Source organism: Pagrus major, chromosome 2, assembly GCF_040436345.1.
Source record: "Pagrus major chromosome 2, Pma_NU_1.0".
NCBI lineage: Eukaryota > Metazoa > Chordata > Actinopteri > Spariformes > Sparidae > Pagrus > Pagrus major.
This window is the reverse complement of record NC_133216.1, coordinates 12,280,118-12,304,155: the sequence shown is the minus strand read 5'-3', so window position 1 is coordinate 12,304,155 and position 24,038 is coordinate 12,280,118. Positions and strand designations below refer to the sequence as shown.

General features: G+C 40.3%; 3 protein-coding genes across 3 annotated transcripts; all 3 read left to right on the top strand.

Annotated features, from left to right (window-relative positions):
• Positions 1-1,522: 1,522 nt before the first annotated feature.
• On the top strand, positions 1,523-5,716 carry LOC141017645 (extracellular calcium-sensing receptor-like). Its single transcript, XM_073492366.1, has 9 exons — positions 1,523-1,731; positions 1,978-2,272; positions 2,434-2,520; positions 2,737-3,006; positions 3,326-3,532; positions 3,630-3,905; positions 4,274-4,501; positions 4,601-4,724; positions 4,803-5,716. The coding sequence occupies exons 1-9, from the start codon at positions 1,523-1,525 to the stop codon at positions 5,714-5,716; spliced, it is 2,610 nt and encodes an 869-aa protein (XP_073348467.1).
• A 4,068-nt stretch (positions 5,717-9,784) lies between these two features.
• On the top strand, positions 9,785-14,625 carry LOC141012958 (extracellular calcium-sensing receptor-like). The gene is made up of 9 exons (XM_073486505.1): positions 9,785-10,029; positions 10,262-10,556; positions 10,718-10,804; positions 11,005-11,274; positions 11,465-11,671; positions 11,757-12,032; positions 13,123-13,350; positions 13,450-13,573; positions 13,715-14,625. The coding sequence occupies exons 1-9, from the start codon at positions 9,785-9,787 to the stop codon at positions 14,623-14,625; spliced, it is 2,643 nt and encodes an 880-aa protein (XP_073342606.1).
• A 3,626-nt stretch (positions 14,626-18,251) lies between these two features.
• On the top strand, positions 18,252-23,780 carry LOC141012947 (extracellular calcium-sensing receptor-like). The gene is made up of 9 exons (XM_073486494.1): positions 18,252-18,397; positions 18,721-19,015; positions 19,825-19,911; positions 20,110-20,379; positions 20,729-20,935; positions 21,029-21,304; positions 22,345-22,572; positions 22,665-22,788; positions 22,870-23,780. The coding sequence occupies exons 1-9, from the start codon at positions 18,288-18,290 to the stop codon at positions 23,778-23,780; spliced, it is 2,508 nt and encodes an 835-aa protein (XP_073342595.1). The 5' UTR covers positions 18,252-18,287.
• Positions 23,781-24,038: the final 258 nt, after the last annotated feature.

The following is a 24,038-nucleotide window of genomic DNA, read 5'->3' as shown; positions in this document are numbered from 1 at the left end:
GTTTCTCGCTTTATTCCTTGAGTTTTTCCTGTTTTGTACTTTGCTTTTTGCTGTACTTTGTTTTACTTTTTGTCTTGCTACTTTGTATTTTGGGGTTTTACTCTTCTTGGTTGTTTTTGGATTTATTGTTTTTGGAGTATTCAGCTTTTGTTCAATAAAGCTTGCCTTTTGTTCCTCATCCTGACTGCCTCCCTGGTATTTTGAATTTGGGTCCTACTTACAACCATCGGCGGCCCGGTCAACCTCCATCAGTGGATCCCAATCAGTGTCCTGGCCGACCTCTTCCAGTGTTTCTCCATCAGCAGCCCAGCGGACCTCCTCCAGTGTTTTCCGTCGGTAGCCCAGTGGTCCTCCTCCAGTGTTTCTTCGTCTGCGGCCTGGCCAACTCCAGCTCCTGTTTCTCCATCGGCAGTCCAGCCAACATCCACCAGTGGTTCCCAGCCACCCAGCCATCCTCCTGTGGGCTTCCGCCTTAGCCGCCATCTCCTGTGAGGCCTCCAAAATATCATCTGAGCTGAAAGCTCACTGTGAGCCCGAAGTGTTTTGACATTTCGCTGATTGTTCTGGTCCTTGAAACTGGCCACAAAATTAGTTAAAATTCATTGGCATCTATTGCAGCATCTTTGAGAAATTGGATTCTTCCCTCTGTGTGAATGTTTAATGTGCGAACACATAAAGGTACCTTAACACTATTCATGGAGAGGTTTGATAATGACACAGGCGAAGAGGTAGTAGACCATTGATACATGTTACATGAAAGTTATTGACCATTAACATTGACCATCCAGGTATACTATTTTTGTGCTCATTTTGTGTGTTAGTAAAGCATTTGTTAGTATGGGTGGTGAGAAATACAGTGACACATGCAACACATGTTACACAAGAAGACAGTGATTTTAAACTCCAGCTCAATCTCATCACAGCAGAGCTTCACTGCAACCATTGAAAATTGGGTCTGAACTGCTAACTAAAGTACAGGGGGAATTTTAGCTCCAGAACCACACGTGACTTTGTTGAATCAGACTAATTTGCTATGAATTCAAGGTGTATTAATCAGCTCAAATGTTGGCTTTCTAGAATAATTCAACTGATTGTCAATGAGCCTGTATGTGTGAATATGAATATTTGAAAAATAAAAATGTACAACATTGCAAATTGGACAGACAAAATTCTAATAAGTTAACCTGTCTTGCACACACTTTGACAAAACTGATCATATCCAATATCTCCCAAATTACTGTGTGCCAGGCAGATGCAATAGCCCTCCATCAAATATGTACAGGAAGAGGTATTCTTTGGCCAGATCACTCAGTATGCTCAGTACAAAATCAGTCTAAAATGAAATGCACTTCCAGCCCTGCCCCTTCTTTTGCTTATACCCCAATGGGTGGTGCAGAATATTAAACATGACTACAAGTCAATAAAAGGGGATGACAGAACAATAAAACTGACTCAGCTCAGAAAAAGGGTAAACAGGAAGAAAGTCATGTGGGCAGTTTTAGAGATCAACTTTCTCTTGCTTATGTATTTCATGTTGTTGTATTCTTTCCTCTCTTCTGCTGTGTCCTCCTCTATTTATTCCTCCTCCTGCCAGTTACAGGGAAAGTTTCATCTAAATGGGATGCACAAAGCTGGAGATGTGGTTCTAGGTGGGATATTTCAGATTCACTTTTTCTCTGTCTTTCCTGATCTGTCCTTTACCTCAGAGCCACAACATCCTACCTGCCACGGGTGAGTCTGAGATCAATCCCATGAGTCATGTGTATTTGTACACATCAAATATTATTTTGAAAAATAAGAGTTTGCATGTATGCTATTTTAAACATGTTACTTTATTGTACAGTTATATTTATTTAAGTATGATAAGTGTTGCTATTCAACTGTCATAATTATTTCTGTACTTGTCAATGTGTTCATATTGTCACAGTTACTATATGATGTATAATGTATAATACTAAGCTGTTTTTTTTGTGTTAGTTTTGATGTTCTAGGATTCAGGCAGGCACAGACCATGGCCTTTGCTATTGATGAGATCAACAGAAACTCCAACCTGCTACCTAATGTGACTCTGGGATACAGTTTTTATGATAATTGCCTCAAACTAGGCATTGGATTTCGCGCAGCAATGTCCCTAGTCAGTGGTCAAAAGGAGCAGTTTATATTAGATGAGACCTGTGCAGGAACCCCTCCAGTCATAGGGATTGTGGGTGATTCTTCCTCTACACGTTCTATTGCCATCTCCTCTGTCTTAGGTTTGTACAGAGTACCTATGGTAAGTTTACCACATTTCCATCTAATAATTCTTTTGGATCATATTAAATTGATCTCAGATTTAATGTCAGTCGTAAACATTGAGTAACCAGCCTTAAAATGTTAACAGAGCTGAAAAAGGCTTTGAATGTTTTCAGGATGTACAGTCTGTGTCTTCTACAGGTGAGTTATTTTGCCACATGTTCCTGTCTGAGTGACCGGCAAAAGTTTCCATCCTTCTTTAGGACGATCCCAAGTGATGCTTTTCAGGTGACCATCTATCAGCACAATGACAAAGCATAAAAGAAAGCATGTGCAGTGAAACTTTCACAAGCAAGAAAGTCCCTTCACAGCAATGAAGATTATATTCCTTAAAATGCAATAATTAAATATGATCCAATGTGAAACCTTTTAAGCATGTTTTTCTACTCAGAGGATTATCACAAGATTATTTAAACCTGCGCACTAATTTCTGTCTAATCTTAGGTGCGTGCTATGATTCAGATTCTGAACCACTTTGGCTGGAGTTGGGCAGGTCTGCTGGTCAGTGATGATGACTATGGACTCCACGCTGCTCGATCTTTCCAATCTGACCTGGCGCACTCTGGTGGAGGTTGTCTGGCTTACTTTGAGATTTTGCCCTGGGGAAGTGACCAGGCTGAACTAAGGAGGATTGTGGATGTGATGAAGATATCCACAGCTCGTGTGGTCATCGTGTTTGCACATGAGAGCCATATGATTAACCTCATGGAAGAGGTTGGGCTTGAAATACAACTTAATGATAACTAAATATAGTTAAACATCTTAATGTTTAATTGTCAAATTAAGAGAACTTAAGTTTCAATGTTAGAAGGGTTTCATAATGAGATCAAGAGCTTAGACCAATTACAGTAAAATCCAGTTGTGATTATATGTATCAGTTTGCTCATAACATTGTGTAAAACACAAGACTAAATCTGTATAATTGAGTAAAAACAAGACATCAATCTTTTGAACCGTGTATTTTTCAGGAGGCTAGACACAACTTTAGATTTTTTTAGGCAGTTTGAATTTATGCATTTTATTTGATGCACAGGTGGTGAGGCAGAATGTGACAGGCCTGCAGTGGATGGCCAGTGAAGCCTGGACAGCAGCTTCTGTGCTCCAGACCCCCAATCTCATGCCCTACCTGGCTGGCACACTGGGCATTGCCATCCGTCGAGGAGAAATACCAGGGCTCAGGGAATTTCTCCTACAAATACGCCCTGACCTACACCACAACAACAGCTATGGGAATAGCATAGTGAGAGTTTAACTGTGCAATCTGATCTGATCTGGTAATTACAGGAATAATACTGTATATTGTCTTTATTTATAACACAGTTTTAAATATATTTCAGGTTAAACTGTTTTGGGAATACACATTTCAGTGCAGATTCGCACCACCTCCAGCAGGTTGGGTGAAGGCTAGGGGAGCTTTATGCACCGGACAAGAAGATTTAAAGGATGTGGAGACTGAGTTTTTGGACGTTTTGAACCTCAGGTCAGAGTATAATGTATACAAGGCTGTGTATGCTCTGGCATATGCCCTTGATGACATGCTGCAGTGCACACCAGGGAGAGGGCCTTTCAGTGGGCGCAGCTGTGGCAATTTAATAGGACTGGAGCCATGGCAGGTGTGATATCAGTTTACACTCCACCTGTTCATAAGACAAAATCATCTGCTTTAGTTTTTTTTAACAGTATAGAGTAAAATAAAGTCGAGTATAGGATTAAATGCAGAGCCATATAATTATCAATTGTAATGTGCCAACACTTGTTGCAACCTAAGGAAAGTTTAAACGAATCCCTGATTTGCAGAAATGTACACTGCCAGCATTCATAATGGTGATTGGGTCAATGTCTTAATATATTAATTCAAGGGTAATTTGCTGTTGCATTTTTGAATAATCAGTACCGCTGTGTTCATCATGGTCAGAAATAATTATATATTAATCTCTTTGGTTTTTCTCTATCTTTGTTATTCTGACACTCATACATGTAGTTAGTGTATTACTTGCAAAAGGTCAACTTCATCACACCATTTGGTGATCAAGTGTCGTTTGATGAGAATGGTGATGCCTTACCAATCTACGATATCATGAACTGGCTGTGGCTGCCTGATGGAAGAATTAAAGTTCAGAGTGTGGGTGAGGTTAAGAGGTCGGCCTTCAAAGGTGAAAAACTCACAATTGATGAAGACAAAATCTTTTGGAACTTTGAATCAAAAAAGGTTACTTATAATTTTCAGACACCAATTATTTTGCCCATGAATAATTTTTAACTGTGTAAAGTAGTTTATCATAACAGGTATTTATTTTTCTCCCTATAGCCACCCCACTCAGTGTGCAGCAAGAGCTGCCCTCCAGGTACCCGCATGGCCAGAAAGAAAGGGGAACCTGTGTGCTGTTTTGACTGCATCCCTTGTTCTGAGGGAAAGATCAGTAATGAGACTGGTTGGTATTTGGTTTTAAACATTGAAGTATGGAGACATAATATAAACAAGTATCTCAAGTCTGTTCCTTTTTTCATAGACTCCATGGAGTGCACCAGTTGTCCAGAGGACTTCTGGTCCAGCCCCCAGCGTGACTACTGTGTTCCTAAGAAAACAGAGTTCCTCTCCTACCATGAGCCTCTGGGTATCGGCTTGACAGCAGCCTCATTATTTGGCACATGTATGTGTGCTGTTGTCCTGGGCATCTTTATCTATCATCGCAGAACACCTGTAGTACGCGCCAACAATTCAGAGCTGAGTTTCCAGCTATTGCTGTCACTTAAGTTATGTTTTCTGTGTTCACTGCTGTTTATTGGCCGTCCTAGAGTGTGGACATGCCAGCTGAGACACGCAGCATTTGGGATCAGCTTTGTGCTTAGCATTTCATGTATCTTGGTGAAAACAATGGTCGTTCTGGCTGTGTTCAAGGCCTCTAAACCAGGAGGTGGAGCCAATCTGAAGTGGTTTGGTGTTTTGCAGCAGAGAGGGACAGTTATTGTTCTTACTTCTATTCAGGCAGCAATCTGCACTGCCTGGATTGTATCTGCCTCACCTGTTCCTCACAAAAACACTCAATACCACAATGACAAGATAGTTTATGAGTGTATAGTTGGGTCCACAGTTGGTTTTGCAGTGTTATTGGGCTATATTGGCTTACTGGCTCTCCTCAGTTTTTTAATTGCATTTATAGCAAGGAATCTTCCAGACAGTTTCAATGAGGCCAAGCTTATCACCTTCAGCATGCTGATCTTCTGTGCCGTGTGGGTGGCCTTTGTCCCCGCTTATATTAGCTCACCAGGCAAATATGCAGATGCAGTAGAGGTATTCGCCATATTGGCCTCCAGTTTTGGTCTCTTGGGGGCACTGTTTGGACCCAAATGTTACATAATCCTGCTGAGACCAGAGAGGAACACAAAGAAAGCAATCATGGGTCGGAACATCCAGTCACAATAACGACACTTATTTTCATGCAACAGAATAAATTCTTTTTCTATATACATATAAAAATACAGGCAGAAAATTAGCTCAATAATATTAAGCAGAGATAAGATATTGAGAAAGCAGGGCAGATGGTCACTAAATTTAAATATGTTATCTATTAGAGCTTGGATAAAGTTATTATACAAATGTCCAGTATGTAGTTAAAGTATAAAGCAGTTGTATTTGAAGCATTATCACTGGCTTTGTGACATTTCATAGTTTAACTTAACATTTCACCTAATTAAACTGCAAGTTAACCTTTCACCTAATTAAATCGCAAGTTACTTTCTCTAAATAAAGTATGCACATTAATCAAGTTCCTCTGACATTACTGTATGCATTTAATTTTGATCTGCCTGGAGATAATATGGCCCAAAAGATACACTCACCCATTATATAATGGTTACGGTATGGTAAGCTTGGTTCTATAAATGCAGGTGGAGTCCTTCACTGGACTATATTGTCAAAACTCTCTTTCCATCACTCACACGTATTCACCCACTGAAAATTTCCATCACTCACACGTATTCACCCACTGAAAATTTGCATGTGAGTAGCTGGCCAACCAGGGCTTTGCTACAAAGAACGTTTGTCACAATACATAAGGCAGCATTTTCGCCATCTGCTATCCAACAAACCCTTCAACAAGTATTGATGGAGCGGTAGGGTACATTGATAGAGGGCACTCCCTGTGGTTATAGAAAAAGGGTTTCGATATTGTAACCTTCACTCTATAACGCACATGTTCTGCCCTCAACTGGACTCTGTTGGTTTTGTGGGTGGAGCTTGATGAATGTAGCTTGATGAGCCTAAGCCATAACAGTTAATACGCATCTGCAACTGTGTAGGACCATGGCCTATATCGCTGGGGTCAATGATATACAATAAAAACCCTGCACAGCCCCCTCCAGGGCTAACTGCAGAGCCCTGTAGACAGCAGGTGTAAAAACATCTGGTGCATACACTCAGATCACCCCTTTTCACCAGTACTGAGTCGTACCAGCAAGTAAAGACCTCTGCAGCAGAGGTAACTCTTAGTCTTGCTTTCCTGGGGTGGTACTCATGAGAGCCAGTTTCATCATGTGTTTGATGGTTTTCGCGACTGCACATGAGGATACATTCAAAGTTCCTGATATTTTCCGGATTGACTGACCTTCATGTTTTAAAGTAATGATGGACTGTTATTTCTCTTTACTGAGTGGTTCTTGCCATAATATGGATTAGAACAGTAGTCGAATAGGGCTATTCATTGTATTGAACTGTGTACCAACCCTAGCTCTGCACAACACAACTGATGGTCTCAAACACATTAAGAAGGCAAGAAAATCCACAAATTAACTCTTGACAAGGCACACCTGTTAATTGAAAACCATTCCAGGTGACTACCTCATGAATCTGATCTGACTGAGAGAATGCCAAGAGTGTGCAAAGCTGTCATCAAAGCAAAAGGTGGCTACTTTGAAGAATATAAAATATAAAACATATTCTGGTTTGTTTAACACTTTTTTGTTTACTACATAATTCCATATGTGTTCCTTCGTAGGGTGTATCACTGGATGTCTTTAGCATTGATCTACAATGTAGAAAATAATAAAAAATAAAGGAAAAACACTGAATGAGAAGGTGTGTCCAAACTTTTGACTGGTTGTGTATATATGTATTTACACATGTAGGTAGATAGTTTTGACCAAAGTTGTTATTCAAAGTTGGTGGGATGGGGCTGGACTTCCTATTTCTGTTCATTGTCTTGTTTGACATCCTTCCTCCTTAAGGTCAAAGGCCATTTGGTCTGTGTGTGTGTGTGAGGGGTTTTTGGTCTTAGAGTAGTTGCACTGCAGTGACCATGGAGCAGCATGCATCTGGGGTGATTGGAAAGGGCACATAGCTCACTCACTCTCTTTGCCAAGGTCAGTGCAACCAGCAAAGCTGTTCTAAATGACACCTTCAGAGAGGAGTGCTTTAGAGGCTCACAGGGATCCTTCACCAAAGCCTCAAGCGCAAACACCAGGTTCAACTGAAGGACGATGGCAGACATCACCTGGATGGTCTGCGCGACCTGTACAGACATGCTAGCTTGAGTGTGTCCCTGTTGGGAGCCAAGCCTGAAGAGGTTGGCTCAGGATATGCAACCTACCAATCAAACGTATTTCCTGTGACAGAGCTTCCCAGAATTGTTGGGTGGTCCAGTGTTGGTCAGCCAACATCGGAGTCATCCCTGTGTACCACAGTGCTCAGTGATGAGCCAGGGCTAGTAGGATGACCATAAACTGGTATTGTTTCTCTCTCTCCAGCAGAGGGGGGATGAGGCAAAGAGGAGGGAAGGTCTTCCTGCACTGATGGGTGAATGGTCATCATGTGGTGCTTATGCCTCTGCCCCAGTGGGACTACTGCGTGAGCTATTGCCATGGGCCCTAACAACTGCATAACAGTCAATGCTGTCTACATTATATGTCTGGGTTTTGAATGAAAAACCCATAGCCTGGTTGAATTAAGCACCTTGCCCAGATGCTTGGCCTGTTGTCATGACTGGGGAGGTGCTGTTCTTCCAGTTGATGGCTAAACCTAACCCGGTAAGGTGTAGAATCTACAGGGTTGTGTGGAACATGACCAAACCTTTCAACCTTAGATAGAGTATCTTTCTGGAGAAATATTTTGAGTCACATGGGTTTGCTTGTCAATTAACGTGCAAGGGACATGCAGACAGAGCATGTGTGAGAGGAAAAAAAAAGAGAGTAAGGAGGGATAACAAGTGAATTCGTTTGTGTGGAGGTCCGAAGTTGTCTGTTAGATAATCTGCAAAAGGACATGCTTTTGTGAGTAACAGAGAATTTCCATCTGAAGTTTGCTGTGCTGTTACCTGCAAGCAGCTGCTCGTTAACTAAGTGAGTGGTCAATTAGCAATGTGGACAGACTGTAGCTGCTAGCTAACCCAGCTTGATACATGGCTTCGTCTGGACTGTTTCCGACCTGGAAACAAGAGACTACATCCAGATAGCACTCTGAGCCACCCAGGAATGCTTGGAGTTCATTTGGCACTACTGGATAACCACCCAACTCTGTGAATGTTTCCCCCCTGCTGCCATCCTGTTCATCAACAGATACCTATGGACTGCTCATCTTCTCTGAAGGACTTCATCACTCTGGAAAAGAGGTACTGCTTTGTTTGATTTAATGCTCTTGCTTGAGTGAAGCGACCGCTAAGTTTTTGGTCTCTACGTTCACGAGCATCGACACAGGTCTGCAACGATTTTTTTTTTGACATATCCTTTTGCCAGTTTATTGTAGAGTTATTATTGAGGTGTGCATAGTGTGTTTTTGGTTAAAGGTCAAAGGTTTCTAGAGTGCCCCAGAGATAAATAACATTAAGTTATCAGAGTTATCTAAGTTGATTGACAGAAAGAACTCAGGGCCCCTTCTACACACAGAGGGTAGACGGACTAGAGATGCCAACTCGACATGGAAATGCTTCAGGTCTTTTGTGGTGAACCAATCATGCAATCCACTGTCCACATGCAAAGATGGTTTTGGCTCCACAAGGACACCTGGCTTTCTTGAGTAGTACTACTTTGCTCTGAATTCTTGGTATATTAATCAGCTCAAATACTTGGTCTCTGGAGGAATTCAACTGTATGATAGTGAAAATGAATTATTGATATAAATACATTACAAATACTCTAAATAGCAAATCTACAACATTGCAAAGTGGACAGACAAAGGTCAGGTAACCTGTCTTGCACACAGTTTTCTACTGAACACTTAATATCGAATATAACCCAAGTTACTGTGTTCCAGACAGATACAATAGCCCTATATCAAACAGACAATGAAAGTGCAATGAAAAATAGATGTATTATTTCAACAAATGTATTAGCATGCTCAAAACAAAGTCAATCTCAAATCAAATGCATTTTCTGCCCTTCTTTTTCTTATGCGTAACTGGGTGGTGCATACTTTAATAAACAGGACTGCAAGTCAATAAAAGGGGAAGACATCCCAATAAAACTGACTCAGCTCAGAGAAAGGGTAAACAGGAAGGAAGTCATGTGGGCATTTTTAGAGATCAACTTTCTGTTCCTCATGTATTTCACGTTGTTTTATTCCTACTTTTCTTCTCCTGTATCCTCCCCTCTTTATTCCTCTTCCTGTCAGTTACAGGGACACTTTCATCTTAATGGGATGCACAAAGCTGGAGATGTGGTTCTAGGTGGGATATTTCAGATTAACTTTTTCTCTGCCTTTCCTGATCTGTCTTTTACCTCAGAGCCACAACAGCCTACCTGCCATGGGTGAGTCTGTCAGGAGAGCAAATTCAATCCCATGAGTTGTATGTTTTTCAGCAATTCAAATATTACTCTGAAAGAATTACATTTTGGATGTATGCTATTTTAAACATGGTCATTTTTGTACAATTTAATTATTTAAGTATTTTAATAATTGTAGCTATTTAAGGGTCTTAGTTATTTGTACTACCACTTTCTATATGATGTTTAATTTTAACAGTGGTCATTTTTGTGTTAGTTTTGATGTTCTAGGATTCAGGCAGGTCCAGACCATGGCCTTTGCTATTGATGAGATCAACAGAAACTCCAACCTGCTACCTAATGTGACTCTGGGATACAGTCTTTTTGATAACTGCGGCAAACTAGGGATTGGATTTTGTGCAGCATTGTCCCTCATCAGTGGTCAAAAGGAGCAGTTTATATTAGACGAGACCTGTGCAGGAGCCCCTCCAGTCATAGGGATTGTGGGTGATTCTTCCTCTACACGTTCCATTGCCGTCTCCTCTGTCTTAAGTTTGTACAGAGTACCTATGGTAAGTTTTCCATCTTTCCATCCAAGAATTGTGTTGGCTCATTTTGAATTGATCTAAGATTTAATGTCAGTTGTAAACATGGAGTAATCTACCTTAAATGATTAAAAGAGCCAGTAAAGGCTTTGGATATTTTCAGGATGTACAGTATGTTTCTTTCACAGGTGAGTTATTTTGCCACATGTTCCTGTCTGAGTGACCGACAGAAGTTTCCATCCTTCTTTAGGACAATCCCAAGTGATGCTTTCCAGGTGACTATCTGTCAGCTAAACGAAACTGCATACAAGCATGTGCAGTTGAACATTCACAAAAAAGAAAGTTTCTTTACTGCAATGAAAATTATATTTCTTGAAATGCAATAATTGAATAGGATTTATTGTGAAACCTTTTCTAGCAGGTTTTCCACTGAAATCTTATTTCAGCCTGTGCACTAATCTCTGTAATCACTTAGGTGCAGGCTATGATTCAGATTCTGAACCGTTTTGACTGGACTTGGGCAGGTCTGCTGGTCAGTGATGATGACTATGGACTCCACGCTGCTCGTTCTTTCCAATCTGACCTGGCGCACTCTGGTGGAGGTTGTCTTGCCTACTTAGAGGTTTTGCCATGGGGTAATGACCCAGCTGAGCTGAGAAGGATCGTGGATGTGATGAAAAAATCCACAGCTCGTGTGGTCATTGTGTTCGCACATCAGAGTCACATAATGAACCTCATGGAAGAGGTTGGGCTTGAAATACAACTTAATTATTACTGTGACAAATATATTTAATTGAATGAGTCAGATCTCTTATTTGTTAACTGCTCTGTTAGCAGGGTTTTATAATGAGATCAAATATTCAAACAAATTACACAAAACTTTAAATGATATAGATCACTGCAGTATAGAGTTATATATTTTATTTGATACGCAGGTGATGAGGCAGAATGTGACAGGCCTGCAGTGGATGGCCAGTGAAGCCTGGACAACGGCTACTGTGCTCCAGACCCCTGACCTCATGCCCTACCTGGGTGGAACATTGGGCATTGCCATCCGTCGAGGAGAAATACCAGGCTTCAGGGAATTCCTCCTACAAATACATCCTGACCTACACCACAACATCAGCAGTGGAAATAGCATAGTGAGTTTAATTGTGCAATCTGATCTGGTAATTGCAAGAATAACACATAGTTATCAATTATAACACTGTTTTGAATATATTTCAGGTAAACCAGTTTTGGGAATTCACATTTCACTGTAGATTTGCACCACCTCTAGCAGGCTGGGTGGAGGCTGGGGGAGCATTATGCACTGGACAGGAAAATCTAGAGGATGTGGAGACTGAGTTGTCTGATGTTTCCAATCTCAGGCCAGAGTACAATGTGTACAAGGCTGTGTATGCTCTGGCCTATGCCCTTGATGACATGCTGCAGTGTGAGCCAGGGAGAGGGCCTTTCAGTGGGCACAGCTGTGGCAATTTGCAAAGACTGGAGCCATGGCAGGTGTGATATCAGTTTACACTCCATCTGTTATATGATTAAATCAACTGCTTTAGTTTTTTGGGTTTTCTTGTATTGAGTAATGTATTAAATACAGATTACATAATTATTAGTTGTGATGTGCCAAACAAATAGCTTAAATGACATTCCCTGCTACTGGGTGATAGCAATGGATAGTATTACCAGGTCAGTGAAAGGTTTTCCAGTCCAGTGACCAGTATGAAATGCTGCTATTGTATGTTTCTACAAACCACGGATACGTTGAATTTGTAAGTTTGATACATATGATATCAACATTTCTGCAATACGTGTCATATCAAGTTCCCATCATATGAACATGAGCTGTCTTTCATATAAGGACGTGGAGGCATCCCCTCCTCCTGTGGAGTGAAGTGCCACTTTTAGAGACAGAGTTTTTGTACTATAAAAACCACTTGATATTTTATAGCTGTGATTGTGGTGACGAAACAAGGTATGCCAAAACATGATCTATTCTTAATCCACAGGCATTTTATGCCAAAACCACACCAGACCATAAGCACAGCATTGTCACAACATAAAATTGATCGTTTGAACCGAAAGAAATGTAAAGTTGCAACCAGTGTTGGCCAAATTTAATACCCACCGCCACCTTTTAGACACCAAGGGGCCAAATTGTTTTGCCCCTTTTTGTGATTTGAACAGTGTTTTGTTAGTTTCCCAACCTGCAACCCCTATGGTTCTGGTTTTGCTTTCTAGGGAAATGTAACAATAGTAATTGTAAAAGCATTGCCAAAATCCTATTTTATATTAATAAAATGTAATTCTCAGTTACTGCGTAAGTAATATATTACTGTGATATGTTACTTTTGGCTGAACACTTGTTGCCACATAGAGAAATGAAAAGTTTCAACGAATGCATGATTTGCAGAAATGTACGTTGCCAGCATTCATTCTGATGATTGGGTTTATGTCTTCAAATATTCATTCAACTGTAATGTGCAGTTTGATTTTTGAATCCTCGGTACACGTGTTCAATATGGTCATAGAATTATATTTTAATCTGTCCTCTGGTTTTTCTCTGTCTTCCTTATTCTTACATCCATACATGAAGTTAGTGTATTACTTGCAAAAGGTCAATTTCACTACAACATTTGGTGATCAAGTGTCATTTGATGAGAATGGTGATGCCTTACCAATATATGATATCATGAACTGGCTGTGGCTCCCGGATGGAAGAACTGAAGTTCAGAATGTGGGTGTGGTTAAGAGGTTGGCCTTCAAAGGTGAAAAACTCACAATTGATGAAGACAAAATCTTCTGGAACTTTGAATCAGAAAAGGTTACTTCTGATTTTTCATACACCTAATATTTGGCCCATGGATGACTTATGATAGTGTAAAGAAGTGCGTCATAAGAGATATACATTTTTTCCCTATAGCCACCCCGGTCAGTGTGCAGCGAGAGCTGCCCTCCAGGTACCCGCATGGCTAGAAAGAAAGGGGAACCTGTGTGCTGTTTTGACTGCATCCCTTGTTCCGAGGGAATGATCAGTAATGAGACTGGTTGGTATTTTGTTTTAAACATTGCAGTTTGGAGTATGGAGACATAATATATATATATATATATATATATATATATATATATATATATATATATATATATATATATATATATATATCTCAAGTCTGTTCCTTATTTCATAGATGCCATGGAGTGCACCAGTTGTCCAGAGGACTTCTGGTCAAATGCCCAGCGTAATCACTGTGTTCCTAAGAAAACAGAGTTTCTGTCCTACCATGAGCCTCTGGGTATCGGCTTGACAGCAGCCTCATTGCTTGGAACATGTATGTGTGTTGTTGTCCTGGGCATCTTTATCTATCATCACAGCACACCTATAGTACGTGCCAACAATTCAGAACTGAGTTTCCAGTTACTGCTGTCACTTAAGTTATGTTTCCTGTGTTCACTGCTGTTTATTGGTCGCCCCAGACTGTGGACATGTCAACTAAGACATGCAGCATTTGGGATCAGCTTTGTGCTTTGTGTCTCATGTATTTTGGTAAAAACCATGGTGGTTCTGGCTGTATTCAAGGCCTCCAAGCCAGGAGGTGGAGCCAGCCTGAAGTGGTTTGGTGTTTTGCAGCAGAGAGGGACAGTTGTTCTTCTTACTTCTATTCAGGTAGCAGTCTGCACTGCCTGGATTGTTTCTGCCTCACCAACTCCTCATAAAAACACTAAATACTACAAAGATAAGATTGTTTATGAGTGTGTAGTTGGGTCATCATTTGGTTTTGCTGTGTTACTGGGCTATATTGGCTCACTGGCTTTGCTCAGTTTTCTGATTGCATTCATAGCAAGGAATCTTCCAGATAGTTTCAATGAGGCCAAACTTATTACCTTTAGCATGCTGATCTTCTGTGCTGTGTGGGTGGCCTTTGTCCCTGCTTATATCAGCTCACCAGGCAAATATGCAGATGCAGTGGAGGTATTTGCCATCCTGGCCTCCAGTTTTGGCCTCTTGGGGGCACTGTTTGGACCCAAATGTTACATAATCCTGCTGAGACCAGAGAGGAACACAAAGAAGGCAATCATGGGTCGAGGCATCCAGTCATAATGGATTGAAAAGGATAAAAGGATTGAATCAATCCTTTTTCTGTATACTGTACGTATAAAAATACAGGAAAAAATTAGGTCAATAGTGATAAGCAAAGTTAAGATATTGAGAAAGCAGGACAGATGGTCACTATCCAAGCTATATGAGATTACATGTTCAAATTTAAAGTTATTATACAGATATCCAGAATGAAGTTAAAGTATGAAGCAGTTTCATTTGAAGAGCTATTATTGCTTTTGTGACATTTCATAGTGTAACTTCACCTTTTACCTCACCTCATTAAACTGTAAGTAACATTCTCTAAATAAATTATGCACACTAATTGAGTTCCTCTGACATTACTGTATGCATTTATTTTTGACATGCCTGGAGTAAACATGGACCAGAAGATACACTCGCCCATTAAATAATGCCCCCAAATGCAAAAAGCTCCTCTCCGCTCCTCAGTTTCCAAACATTAAATGTTACAATTCAGTCTTTTAAAAACAATTATTTCTGGATTTTCAGTCAACTAATTGTAGCTAACATTTATAAAATTATTACAGTATATACCAAATAAAATAATCTGAATAATATTGCACTATAGTTGGGGGACCAACAAGAGGTTAAAAACAGAAAAATAGTACAAAGACACCGAGGGGCGTGACAAAATGTCAGTATTTGACATCTTGGAATGAGAACGGTCTGTCTAAATACATCTGAGGCTTAAACAAATTTAACCTAATGAATGTACACCCTGCCGCAAATCCTCACATATAGCCCCTATATCCCACCCCGTTATAGGCTGGGCACCACGGCCCTCCCACTACTTATAACCAAGCCTGCTTCAGGAGAGAAGTAGGGACCCTACCCAAAACAGTTAACTAGGTAAGACCATGGCCTAACACTGCTGGGGTCAATGATATAAAATAGAAACCCTGCACAGCACCTTCCCTGGGTAACCATGGAGCACCTGAAAACAGGTGTAAAAACATCCAAGGAGAGGTCAGGTGAATAAGCTTGGGAGATGCACTCACAAAGTCAACTAGCAAGGCACTGCTTGAACAAGGCTTTCCTGGCCACTCCATCACCACTGTATTATTTTCACCATCTATATGCAACATTATTAAGTGCTCATTAGAAGGGGCACCACCTCCATTGATTTACTAATCAATGATTAAGTAAGTCTGAGGAAGATTAATCATATCAAATGATTCAGTCTTACATATGAAAGACGTTAATTCTGATTAAATTGACCTCCATCTCTGTCTCAGAGGAAAACTCAAAAACAATGTACTTATAGAACTACTAAGGGACATGGATGATGAATAAACATGCATATAAATGTACATGTATACAACAAGAGTGGATGAATGATACGGCATGAATGAATTGTAAATGTAGTTATTGCCAATAGAATGAATGAACAAATTAATTTTATCAAAAATTATTCAGAGACACAATAAGGGGAATACTTGACTAAGATCAATCAAAGCAAAACTCATTTTAGAATTAGCTCTGCATCAACTCAGACAGAATGCATGAAGATGGTGAAGCGAACTTCCCGCTAAGTGCCAAGCATGGCGAGCAGACTCTGTGATCCTTGGAAGCTGCGGTGACAGCCAGATAACTGCTTTACAGTAGGTTCGGTGAAGCAGTTGGTCTCTCTTCTTCAGGATGATGAATCCAGGCTCAGACAAGGCCTATATGAGACCACAGAGGAGACACACAGGATGTGTTCTCTGGTCTTGTAGCATTCAGTGACAGGCTGCAGAGTCGGGATGCATGGAGACAAAAAGTCTTCAAAGGTCAAAGAGTTAACTACATTAAAAAAAATTATTAATTAAGGATTACAAAATTAATGATGATAATATAGCAAATGGCAGGCTTTGCTTGTGGCTTTTAGGAATCTTTGCAGTCTTTCTTCTCAGTTGAGAGGTCATTCTGGAGCTTTGTTCAGCTCTCAGTAAAATGTGAAAAACAAAAGCCAGCACATGTAAATACCTGTTGGTCACATGCCAAAGCAGGGGCGGCTGCACCAACGAGAGCCTGAAATGGCGATGAGCAAAAGCCAGTGTCAGGACACGAACCAGAAGGGACAAGAGGATGACTCCAAAATTCCACTGGTTGCATGTGCATTGTGGAGCGGCTCCAACAGTGGAGCACATCTAAAATAAGCAAACAAAGTTGTTATTCATTCAAAGTTGGTGGATGAGGCTGGACTTCTGGTCTGTTCATTGTCTTGCTTGAAATCATTCCATCTTTAGGTCAGAGGTCATTGGGTCTGAGGGGGATGAGGCAAAGAGTAGGGAAGGCATGAAGCAGCCTTCTTGGCCATCCCCAGGATGGTACATCTTATAGCATCAGAGAGAACCATAGTGAATAGCAGCTGTTTGGCGAACATATCCATGGACATAAGGTCAGTGTCCCTCTTCTCCAAGCAGGTCTTCCTGCACTGATGGGGGCATGGTCATCATGTGTTGCTTGTGCCTCTTGGCGTCCAAACATAGGCTGCCAAACCACCTCTGCAAGCGGTGCATGTGTAGCAGCTCCAGTGGGACTACTGCGTGGGCTTTTGCCATGAGCCCTGACACCTGCATAACAGTCAATGCTATCAACAGTGTACGTCTGGGTTTTGATGGAGAAACTCATGACCTGGTTGCATGGAGCACCATGCCCAGATACTTGAACTGTTTTCATGACTGGGGAGGTGCTGTTCTTCTAACTGATTGTGAACCCTAACCTGGTAAGGTGTAGAATATACAGGGAACATACAGGGATATACTGTGTGGAACATGGCCATGACAATGAGGTTATCGAGGTAAAAGTAGAACCAAATGCTTTGGTTGTGCAGCAGCTTAAGCGCTGCATCTAAAAATCTGCTGAAAGTGAGGGGAGCCAGGGAGTATCCATATGGTAATCTGTTGTACTCAACAAAATGCAGGAATTGTCTGGTTTTCGATGCTACCTCGACATGGAAATCCTTCAGGTCTATTGTGGTGAACCAATCATGCAATCCATTATCTACATGCAAAGATGATTATTGGCTCCACAACCACACCTGACATTCTTGAGTAGCACTACTTTGCTATGAATTCTTGGTATATTAGTCAGCTCAAATACTTGCTTTCTGGAAGAATTCAACTGTATTATAGTAAGCATGAATGTGTGGATATAAATACATGACTAATACTCTAAAAAGTAAATCTATAACATTACAAAATGGTCAGACAACCTGTATTACACACAGTTTTATGCAGAACACATCTAGTAAAAAGAAAATTACTGTGTGCCAGACAGACACAAAAGCCCTACATCAAACAGACAGAAAAACACATGGGAAGATAGGGTACTATTTCACCAAATGTCTTAGTATGCTCAATACAAAATCCATCTCAAATTAAATGCATTTTCTGCCATACCCCTTCTTTTTCTTATGCCCGAATGGGTGGTGCATAATATTAAACAGGACTGCAAGTCAATAAAAGGGGAAGACATCCCAATAAAACTGAATCAGCTCAGAGAAAGGGATGAACAGGAAGGAAGTCATGTGGGCAGTTCTGGAGATCAACTTTCTCTCACTCATGTATTTCATGTTGATGTATTCCTACTTCTCTTCTGCTGTGCCCTCCCCTCTTTATTCCTCCTCCTGCCGGTTACAGGGACAGTTTCATCTAAATGAGATGCACAAGGCTGGAGATGTTGTTCTAGGTGGGATATTTCAGATCCACTTCGTCTCAGTGTTTCCTGACCTTTCTTTTACCTCAGAGCCACAGCAGCCTACCTGCCACAGGTGAGTCTCTCAGGGAAGCTGCAAAAGCATAAACATGGAAAAATCAATTTGATGAGTCATATATATTTCTGCAAATCAAATATTACGCTGAAAGAATTAGATTTTTCATGTATGCCATTTTAAACATGTTACTTTTTCCTACAGTTGTATGTATTTAATTATTGTAAATAATTGTTGATATTCAACTCCCATTATTGTTTGTAAAATTAGTTATTTATGCAATGTCTTGTTTGTGTTGTCACAGTTATTGTATTATTATAATTATAGTATTATAATATTGTACTATTGTATTTTTCAATAGTTAATAGTGGTATTTGTTTTAGTTTTGATGTTGTAGGTTTTAGGAGGGTCCAGACCATGGTCTTTGCTATTGATGAGATCAACAGAAACTCCAACCTGCTACCAAATGTGACTCTGGGATACATTCTTTATGATAACTGTTACAAACTACAGACAGCATTTCGTGCAGCAATATCCCTTGTCGGTGGTCAAGAAGAGCAGTTTATATTAGAAGAGACCTGTGTAGGAACCCCTCCAGTCATAGGGATTGTGGGTGATTCTTCTTCTACTCATTCTATTGCCATCTCCTCTGTCTTAGGTTTGTACAGAGTACCTATGGTAAGTTTGTCAATTTGCTTTCTATTAATTCTATTTGATTTTGATATGATCTTACATTTAATGTCACTTCTAAACATTGTTGGGTATAACGTGTTACAAAGTTACAAAAGTAACGCATGACAGTAATATTTTTTTTGTGGTGATGGAGTAATGTAACACAGTAATTGTAACATGTTACAATCTGCATTACCGACCGAAGTTAAGTGTTTGTTGTTGTATTTTAAAGAATCCATCCACACTGTGCATGACATTATTAATATAGGCTATGCATGTGTTTCCAAGTGCACTTTAATTTACATTCTGGAATCACATAAACCCATGCATTCCTTGTTCTGTGGATAATGATAAAAAGTGTTAGAAAAATAGATTTTTGTCATGTCATAGGCTACATTATAGAAGGTATATGTCTACTGCGTTTCATATGACCAGGCCTACAATCAAAAATATTTATTCCTATCTCATAAGATATCAGCCTTAGATACTTCGTCTGCCTGCTCATCCCTGTGTCCACGACCATTTGTGTATTTTAAAAGATCTACACTATTGTTCGATATAGGTTATTGGGGCATTTTGTTGAAAGTAACCAAAAAGTAGTGTAATAAGTAATATATTACTCTATGCAGACAGTAATATTGTTACATAATATATTACTTTGAAATGAAGGTAACTAGTAATATGCAATACTGTATATTGCATTGTGAAAGTAACTTACCCAACACTGCTTGTAAACATGGAGTAACCTTTAATGATCAGAAGCGCTGGAAAAGGCTTTGAATGTTTTCAGGATGTACAGTCTGTGTCTTTCACAGGTGAGTTATTTTGCCACATGTTCCTGTCTGAGTGACCGGCAGAAGTTTCCATCCTTCTTTAGGACAATCCCAAGTGATGCTTTCCAGGTGACCGTCCATCAGCATATATAAAATGCATAAGAGCATGTGCAGTTAAACATTCACAAGAAAGAACATCTCTACACTGCAAAACCAGATATATTCCTTGAAATGCAATAACTAAATATGATCCAATATGAACCCTTTTAGCATGTTTTCCACAGAAAGATTATTTCAGCCTGTGCACTAATCTCTGTATTAACTAAGGTGCAGGCTATGATTCAGATACTTAAGCGTTTTGGCTGGAGTTGGGCAGGTCTGCTGGTCAGTGATGATGACTATGGATTCCATGCCGCTCGATCCTTCCAATCTGACCTGGTTCAGTCTGGTGCAGGTTGTCTGGCCTACGTTGAGATCTTACCCTGGGAAAATGACCGAACTGAACTAAGGAGGATTGTGGATGTGATGAAGAAATCCACAGCTCGTGTGGTCATTGTGTTTGCACATGAGAAAAACATGATTAACCTCATGGAAGAGGTTGGGCTTGAAATACAAATTATAACTGAATATAGCTATAGATCTTAATGTTTTATTTGTCAGATAATTAAGATACAATAACATGTTAATATATATATATATATATATATATATATATATATATATATATATATATACATATATATATATATAAAACAAGTTATACATCTTAAGTTTTTTATTTATCAAACTGAAAGATTTAAGTTGCAATATCATACCGGCCTGTGACAAAAAAATGTATTTGAACACTTGTTGAAAGCCCTGTTAGCAGGGTTTTAGAGTACGATGAATTACACAGACAAATTACACAAAACTTTGGTCATGATGATACTGTACACACCATTTTCAGGTGGTGATGCAGAATGTGACAGGCCTGCAGTGGATGGCCAGTGAAGCCTGGACAGCTGCTACTGTCCTCCAGACCCCTGACTTAATGCCGTACCTGGCTGGCACACTGGGCATTGCCATCCGTCGAGGAGAAATACCAGGCTTCAGGGAATTCCTCCTTCAAATGTTTCCTGACCTACACCACAACAACAGCTATGGAAATAGCATGGTGAGACTTTTACTGTGCAAAAGCTGATCTGGTAATTGCAAAATTGCAAAATATATAGTCATCATTTGTAAGACTGTTTTTAATATATTTCAGGTAAGCCAATTTTGGGAATTCACATTTCAATGTAGATTCACACCACCTCCAGCAGGTTGGGTGGAGGCAGGGGGACCATTATGCACTGGACAGGAAAATCTAGACGATGTGGAGACTGAGTTGTTGGATGTTTCAGATCTCAGGCCAGAGTATAATGTGTACAAGGCTGTGTATGCTCTGGCCTATGCCCTTGATGACATGCTGCAGTGTGAGCCAGGGAGAGGGCCATTCAGCGGGCACAGCTGTGGCAATTTGAAAGAACTGGAGCCATGGCAGGTGTGATATCAGTTTACACTCCACCTGTTATATGACTAAATCATACGGTTTAGTGTTTCTTGCAAAGTGGTACTACTAATTGTAATGTGCTGTAGTGCTTCACGCAACATTAATAGGGAGTTTTGGGTTAAATTTGGCTATCAATAATAATGAATGATTATCAGGGATAATTATTAATTATGATAAATAATAAGATCCAATTTACATAAGTTCACCTCGGGGCACCACCCTTGAAGAAGGGAAAAGACAGCCAATTCACCAAATAATTCTCATAAAAAGGTACTAAACTGTCAGTTGGAGACTCTGATTAATAATTAACTTAGGCTGTAATGGTCGAAAGATTTTGGAGTTCTTGACTTGAGTAGAGGTTGGCAAAATTCACTCTTGTACAATATTAAATGGACAGCATAAAGGTTCAAAAAGTCTTTTATTTAACACAAAGATGAAAACACACTAACTAACATGTACTATATACAGGTGTGTGTGTGTGTGTGTGTGTCCACCTCTCTCCCTGTGGGGAGAGAGGTGACTATCTAGTCAGTGGGGGGTCTGTCCCCCTGACCAATAGTAGCTCAAAGCTGAATTTGCACCTAGGTGTGAAGACTGGGGAATTCTGGGAAATTGAGTTCAGTTCAGAGTCCATTTTGAAATCCACAATGAACGATTTTTATCCATGGGTCCCAACAGTGCTGAACAAATAGTGAGAGGAAATTACCTACTGATGGCAGTAGTTGGTATTATCATCTCAGTGATAGTTTCTTGTTTTGATATGTTCATAAGTGTAGTATGCAGTTTGAAAATTGAATACTGGGTACCCCCATGTTTAACATCATCATACAGATTTATTTTATAACCCTCAACAACCTAGTCAACCACTGACAGTGACAGTATCTGGGTTGGAAATAGCAATTTCTTGAAGCCAAGTGCTAGAATACGTTAGGAAAAAACAAAATAAATACAAGAGTGTCAGACATCCCATTAATTGCTTTTGGTCTTTGAGGTTTAATCTGTCCTCTTTGGTTTCTCATCTCTCTATATAGCTAGTATACTACTTGGAAAAAGTCAACTTCACTACAACATTTGGTGATCAAGTGTCATTTGATGAGAATGGTGATGCCTTAGCAATCTATGATATCATGAACTGGCTGTGGCTCCCTGATGGAAGAACTAAAGTTCAGAATGTGGGTGAGGTCAAGAGGTCGGCTTCCAAAGGTGAAGAACTCACAATTGATGAAGACAAAATCTTCTGGAACTTTGAATCAAAAAAGGTTATATTGGATTTATCAAACACACCATGGATAACTCATTATAGCAGTGTAAAGTAATGGAGAATAACAGATACTATTTTTTCTCCCTATAGCCACCCCGCTCAGTGTGCAGTGAAAGCTGTCCTCCAGGTACCCGCATGGCCAGAAAGAAAGGGGAACCTGTCTGCTGTTTTGACTGCATCCCTTGTTCTGAGGGGAAGATCAGCAATAAAATTGGTTGGTTTAACTTGAAACATTGCAGTTTTGAGACACAATATAAACATATGGAGTATCTCAGGTATTTTCCTTTTTTCATAGACTCCATGGAGTGCACCAGCTGTCCTGAGGACTTCTGGTCCAGCCCCAAGCGTGACCACTGTGCTCCTAAGAAAACAGAGTTTCTGTCCTACCATGAGCCTCTGGGTTTCTGCTTGACAGCAACCTCATTGCTTGGCACATGTATGTGTGCTGTTGTCCTGGGCATCTTTATCTATCATCATAGCACACCTATAGTACGTGCCAACAATTCAGAACTGAGTTTCCTGCTCTTGGTGTCACTTAAGTTGTGTTTCCTGTGTTCACTGCTGTTTATCGGTCGCCCCAGACTGTGGACATGCCAGCTGAGACATGCAGCATTTGGGATCAGCTTTGTGCTTTGTGTCTCATGTATTTTGGTAAAAACCATGGTGGTTCTGGCTGTGTTCAAGGCATCCAAGCCAGGAGGTGGAGCCAGTCTGAAGTGGTTTGGTGTTTTGCAGCAGAGGGGGACAGTTATGGTTCTCACTTCTGTTCAGGCAGCTATCTGCACTGCCTGGCTTGTCTCTGCCTCCCCAACTCCTCATAAAAACACTCAATACAACAATGATAAGATAGTTTATGAGTGTGTAGTTGGGTCCACAGTTGGTTTTGCAGTGTTACTGGGCTATATTGGCTTTCTGTCTATCCTCAGCTTTCTGATTGCATTTATAGCAAGGAATCTTCCAGATACTTTCAATGAGGCCAAACTCATCACTTTCAGCATGCTGATCTTCTGTGCTGTGTGGGTGGCCTTTGTCCCTGCTTATGTCAGCTCACCAGGCAAATATGCAGATGCAGTGGAGGTATTTGCAATCCTGGCCTCCAGTTTTGGTCTCTTGCTGGCACTGTTTGGACCTAAATGTTACATAATCCTGCTGAGACCAGAGATGAACACAAGGAAGGCAATCATGGGTCGGGAAATCCAGGCCTAGTAACTGCACTTATCTTCATAAGACAGAATGAATACTTTTTTCTGTATACATACAAAAAAAAGTAAACTTGACTTATTTTGACATATGTAAGTTTACTAACATTGCATATATTCTCTTATGTAGGTAACTCATGTCACATACAAAACATATAGAATTTCGCCCACAAGAATACGAAATAAATATGAAATGTCTTACCGCTTAGATAAAGTTAATCTACAGCTGCTAATATTACGGTGGATGGGTTTTCATTGGTGTAAA

Bases quoted from the DNA above. Each gene is read 5' to 3' on its own strand.
- LOC141012947 (XM_073486494.1), top strand. From the start codon at position 18,288: ATGCACAAGGCTGGAGATGTTGTTCTAGGTGGGATATTTCAGATCCAC. The intron at 19,912-20,109 runs GTGACCGTCCAT...GTATTAACTAAG, and splicing joins TCCCAAGTGATGCTTTCCAG to GTGCAGGCTATGATTCAGAT. The intron at 20,380-20,728 runs GTTGGGCTTGAA...CACCATTTTCAG, and splicing joins TGATTAACCTCATGGAAGAG to GTGGTGATGCAGAATGTGAC.
- LOC141017645 (XM_073492366.1), top strand. From the start codon at position 1,523: ATGTATTTCATGTTGTTGTATTCTTTCCTCTCTTCTGCTGTGTCCTCC. The intron at 2,521-2,736 runs GTGACCATCTAT...GTCTAATCTTAG, and splicing joins TCCCAAGTGATGCTTTTCAG to GTGCGTGCTATGATTCAGAT. The intron at 3,906-4,273 runs GTGTGATATCAG...TCATACATGTAG, and splicing joins TAGGACTGGAGCCATGGCAG to TTAGTGTATTACTTGCAAAA.
- LOC141012958 (XM_073486505.1), top strand. From the start codon at position 9,785: ATGTGGGCATTTTTAGAGATCAACTTTCTGTTCCTCATGTATTTCACG. The intron at 11,672-11,756 runs GTGAGTTTAATT...AATATATTTCAG, and splicing joins TCAGCAGTGGAAATAGCATA to GTAAACCAGTTTTGGGAATT. The intron at 13,574-13,714 runs GTTGGTATTTTG...CTTATTTCATAG, and splicing joins AATGATCAGTAATGAGACTG to ATGCCATGGAGTGCACCAGT.